At 40.3% G+C, this 5,588-nt stretch overlaps 1 protein-coding gene across 3 annotated transcripts in view; it reads right to left on the bottom strand.

The window, feature by feature from the left end:
* HECTD1 (HECT domain E3 ubiquitin protein ligase 1) overlaps window positions 1-4,324 on the bottom strand; it is a 127,809-nt gene extending 123,485 nt beyond the window's left edge. For 2 of the 3 annotated variants that reach the window (XM_019518922.1, XM_019518920.1), the window contains exon 1: window positions 4,026-4,322. In XM_019518922.1, coding sequence (XP_019374467.1) covers window positions 4,026-4,165 — 140 coding nt within the window. In that variant the 5' untranslated portion in view covers window positions 4,166-4,322. Of the gene's footprint in view, window positions 1-4,025 lie in introns of all 3 variants that reach the window. The other variant, XM_019518919.1, reaches the window with a different exon arrangement.
* Between the last annotated feature and the right edge of the window lie 1,264 nt (window positions 4,325-5,588).

The following is a 5,588-nucleotide window of genomic DNA, read 5'->3' as shown; positions in this document are numbered from 1 at the left end:
ATGAGTGCTTGCATAATGTGCTTTTTAGTGTTAATTGTGAACAAATAATTTCTGAAATAAATTCTTTTGATTTATAGTTACTTGCCTTTCTATGCCTTTTGAGAGAGGAATCTGCATGCATTACATCATTCATTTTTGCTTGTTTGTTCCCCATCTTTCTGACCCTGGGCAGAAATTTGGGATGGTCCATTTACACCATCTTCCTGAACAGGACATATTTCGAACAATTCGTTTTCAATAATGTTTAAAAATTTCTAGAACTAGCCAATTCCTAGACTATTGCAATGAAATAAAAGGCTTTGAATCCATCTTCACCATATATGCTAATGAAAAGACGCATCATAAATATATCCAACGTTGGTAAGTGAAAATAATTGGTGTTTTCCTTGACTTAGGGTAAAATATGTTCCTGAAAACAATCTACAAATGATGGGCCTCATGTAGAACAGGTTACACATTCATGCTATTAATTTTTTTAAATATCTTGGTTTCTCAGATTTCCCAGTAACCACCAAATGAAACTGGTGATCATTAGTCGTACTTCATTAAAACTGTGACTCACTTGGTTTGTATCACAAAGACAACTTACTCCTTATGTTTTTTTTTTTTAAACAAAACAAAAACCCAAAACTTTCCTGTAAAAAAACAAATCTGAGAAAGATTCTCTCTCACAGATGGAACAAAGTATTCTGAATTTCAGTTGCTAAATTCCACAGACCAAAGTTTCCTAACCAATCATCATTAGCACTGAAAAAAAAAAACAGAATTTCTTCACAGATCAAAGGTCTTGAAATGCAACAGCTGTGCAATACACCACAACCTTGGCCTCTCCCAATTTTGCTATACAGCAGGAAAACATGCTTTTAAATGTTTACCAAGACATTTTCCTAAAGGGTCAAAAAAGGCTATGTCTACATTACAAATGGAGCAATCTGAAACCATTTTAAAGATTAGTCACTGAAAAATGTTTGGTAACAGATGTGTCCAATGCTAATCCCTAGTTAGGCCAGACAATTTCTTTCAAAATATTACTAAAAATAAACTCTAGAAATACTATCAAGAATTAGATTTATCATGCTCTCCTCATGTGGCTAAGTTAGCCAATGAGTTAGCCAGTTTGCAACAGATTTCAGTAACTCTTTTCAAGACATAACAGTGCTCTAAAGCAGGCCCCTGGAGAAACAAAGTAAATTGGAAATCTACTCTATTAAGAAGTTAAATAAAAGTAAACTCCCAAGACTAAATTTCCACCTACTTCAGAAGCTATACAATTTGTGCAATTTTACAAACATATTATTCTACTTATATTTTCCCCTCTCTCAAGTCTCTGTGAGAGGCAAACGGTTAAAAAAAAAACAGCCATATAGTGAAACCAACCAACCAATGCCTTCCACTACATAAGACAGTGGTTTTCAAACTTCTTAGTCACAGAATCCTTTCATATCACTTCTTCTACCATGGAAGCCCTATCTGTGGAGCCAAGCGAGCTGGCCCACCAATGGTGGTACCCACTCCATTACCCTCAATCTCTTTGTGGAACCCTTTGTCTTCCTGTGGAACCAGGGTACTGTGGAACACAGTCTCAAAACTACTGGCAAATGGTAAAACTGAAAATGGTAAGTGGTTCCCATTTTACCAAAATTATGATGGGTAAAATAAATAAATAAAAGTAACATTGCAACCTTACAAGTGTTTACTATACAAGCTTTTACAAAACAGCATCTAACATGTAAAGGGACCAAAGTCTTTTGTAATCAGTGTTCAGCTTTTACTAAGATAATAATGTTTGCTTTATCAAATGCAAAAAAAATGTTAAACATAGTGTTTGTGAACAAGTTCCTATTCAGCCCTCATCTTTAAGCATACAATGGGAATGGAGCCACAGACTTGGAAAGCAAAAGAACAACGGGGAAATGGCACCTGGATCTGGAGGAGCCCAGGGGCCATAGGTTAAGCCCTTGGAGTCCATAGACAGCCCACAGGCTGCCAGCTGGACAGCCCTGCCATCAAAAGTTCTTTAATTATGTACTCAAACCCTGATCAACAGAGACAAGGTTAGACTGATTTCCTGAGTTCTTTTCACAGCCTAAGAGCACAGGTACCAGACAAATCCAAACAAACAGACAGGAAAGGACCAGAGAGTTCATCTCCTCATCACAAATATCCACCCATAACGATATTTATAAATTCTAAGCTCTCCATGCCAAGAAGCACCAAATCTAATTTCTAAAGCAATGTGTAATATACACTTTTATTACAATGGCAATTTCTAATTCCCAGTTACTATTTCATCTAAACTCCAGAGAAGTCACATATCCTTACAAACGTTTTTAGTACACAGGACATGCACTAAACTGGTCAAATACACATGACTAAAAAAAAAAACAATAACCCTCTGGCAACGGTGTGTATATGTACCCACAGTCCTTAGCTTAACTGTGATGGCATGATTCAGTAAACAATACTCCAGCAAACCAAAGGTTGGTATGATTAAGGGAAAAAAAGGAAACATAAGGCCAGAATGAAAAAGGAAAAAAAGAGAGAGAGAGAGAGAGAGAGAGAGAGAGAGAGAGAGAGAGAGAGAGAGAGAGAGAGAGAGACCAAAAAGGTTGAGAAAGCAGAACAGAAAGTCAAAAACCTTGCCTCAACACAACACATTAGGCCAGATCCAGCCAGCCAAGGGGTTTCATCTGGCCTGCAGCAAGTCCCTCAGCACCACCTGGCCCATCACATGCATCTAGTCCCACCACCCCCAAGCCTGCAGTATGGCTGGAGCAGCACAGCAGCCAGACTTACTTCCCAGCAGTCCTGGCAGCTACGGCTCCTTCCACGTGCTACCACCCGATCTGACCCTGCTACCCAGGCACCATGGCCAGTCTGCCCCGCATGAACTGGTGGGGGCTGGGACCCAGGTAGGCGAGGCACGTAGCCAGGCAGATGGGATGGGTGCGGAGCGGCATAAAGAAGCAGGACAGGCAGGCAAGGCCAGGATCTTGGGACAGTGATAGTGCATAGTCAAGGCCCAGTGCAGTCACAATCCACTACCTGCATGGCCCTGTGATGGGCACTGATTCTGTGGGCCCAGTGTCACCGCCCCAAGATCCCACCCATCCCACTCCCAGTTGCAGCCCTCTGCTCACCTGGCCATACCTGCGGGTCCCAGCCACTCTCTATGGAGACCACAGGATCCCAGGGCAGTGACAGCATGGGCCTGGGGGCAGAGCCACAATCTGCTCCCCAAGTGCCCTTGCCTGTGGAACCAGTGTTTATCACAGGGGTATGTGGGGAACCGATCCCAGGCCCAGCCACACCTGCCCACCCCACTTCCTCACAGCAGCGCTCATCCAGACACACCCACCAAGTTAAGTTTTAAAGGCTTGATTTTTACTTTTTTTTTTCTTTTTTTTTTTAAGATCAAAATGCCTACCCTCCAAAACCATTACTTAGTGCTTACAGAGGGTAATGTTATTATAATAAGTTGTTATAAGCCACTGATACTCAGGTAACAGTCCTAAGCGACAAAGCCAGTTATGTTAATTTTTTTGGCTTGCAAAGTTCAAAGCAAGTGCTACTGTGTCTTAGAGCAAGGAAAAAAAACTTCAGTGATGTAGGCATTTTAATATAAATTAAAAAAACTAAATTTTAGGGTTAAAAAAGTCAAAATAATTTAATTAAATAATTTAATTCCCCTTGACAAAAGAAAACAGGAATATATTTTTTTTAACTTGCAAGAGGCCTTTTAGAAATGAATCAGCCAGGACGTGCCAGGATCAGCTACTCAACGTGTCACACTTCTTAGCATGACACATTCATTTTGCAAAGGAAGTCATGATATTATGGTGGTATGGTCTGAACAAAGATCTAAAGGTTTTGTTCTGCATATTTTCAAGAGTGCAAAAGGTTCTAATTTACCATGTCTAATTTTGTATAAACTTAATAAGAAGTGGTTAAATAAAATTGACACAATCTATGCAATGGATAAAAAAGTCCCTACTCTTCCCAACAAAAAAAGGAACCATACTTACGTTTCAAAACAACGATCCACGTTGTCTGACATCAAAAGCAGCATGCATAGCTGTTCCAGCGCTATTAGTTGCATATCCCTTTCATCCCCTTGCCCCATTTGCAGCCATTCAAGCAATGTGTCTGGATCCACATCTGCCATGTTTTATAAAAGTTGATTTTTGCTTTAATTAAAAAGTATCCAAAAATAGCTTTTAACTGTTCAAGCCAGAGTAAATCTATTACAGTGAAATTTTTCCTTCAGTCAGACCAGGGCTTTTGCAGTCTTCACCTAAAAAAAAAAAGAAGCAACTCATAAGTATATACTCATCTCCTGCATTTGTGTCACTCACGATTTTACAAGACATTAACCATGACCAGTTCTTTTTTTAAATGACACAGAGTTAGTATGCTCTACTTTAGTGGAATCCTCTTCCCCAGAGACAATGATGAAAGCTTTAATCTATTACTATTTTTAGTGAAAACTAGAACTTGGGAGGCAGGAGTGGAACGGCACTTCCTAACCTACTATATCTTTGTAAGCTAGTTTCTCGGAGAAGAATTACCTGAAGAATAACAATTAGTTTAATATCACCTTCCCAAGCAGAAGTGTAATTTCCCAAGATTTGACCATTTCTGCAGTCACAGAAAGATCTTTCTATAAAAGAAAATGGACCTCTCTCTCAATTAGTATCCATTCAGAAAAGGCATGAAAGACAAATTTAGCGAGGCAGACCTTGGAAAGGGAATCTTTACTTAGCATTTCCAAATCTTTTAATTTTCTAAAATAATAAGTAAAAAAAGGACAATTTCTAAACAAAAGGACTGGAATAATAGAATGAAAATCTCAAAACATTTGCCTTTTAAATGACACATTGAGGTGGCATTTCAAATATACAGACAATTGTATGTTCATAAGGAAAATTGTTTAGAGGCACGAGCAGACATACATGGCAAGTGGTGCTATTTACCGATCCAATAAACACACTGCATAACTGGCCAAGATCAAAGAGTCCCTTTATTAGTACCTTATTAGAGCCATGTCCTGTGTGCCTATCTATTATCCAATGTCCAATTAATCCAGTGATTCTCAGCCAAGGATCTGTAGCACCCTTCTGTGCCTTGAGACCCTTTCAAGGGTGTTGTAAGGTGCCACCCAACATTAGCACAGTTAGGATTACAAACGTGCCTTACAAAATAAACCCAGATATCTCACACAGAAACCCCTAGCTATAGTCTTGCCAACTTTGCAACAGAAATGCTCCCCTCTTCTGTAATCAAACGAGCCCAAGGAAAACTCAGAGCTGGGATGCCCTGCACCTAAAAAACAAAAGGTCGAGAGCCACTAAATCAAGTCGCATCAACTTTGTAAGCTGCGTCCTTCAGAGCCAACGTCCCCCAGACACCAAAACTGCAACAAAGGCTTGAAACAGGCCCCCAGCGAAGGGACTCAAGTTCCAAACCTCGTAATCAAGTCAGATAGGAAAAAACACGACAAGCACGGCCTGAAGGCCAGTACCACCCCCACCCCGGGATGAAAGGCCGAGACGCGGGTTCCGCCCGCTGGCAGCGCGCACGGCGGGGCC

Source organism: Gavialis gangeticus, unplaced genomic scaffold (genome assembly GCF_001723915.1).
Source record: "Gavialis gangeticus isolate Ggan-Ray unplaced genomic scaffold, GavGan_comp1, whole genome shotgun sequence".
NCBI classification, from domain to species: Eukaryota; Metazoa; Chordata; order Crocodylia; family Gavialidae; genus Gavialis; species Gavialis gangeticus.
Note: the sequence above shows the minus strand (reverse complement) of the source record. Positions and strands in the feature narration are given on the sequence as shown.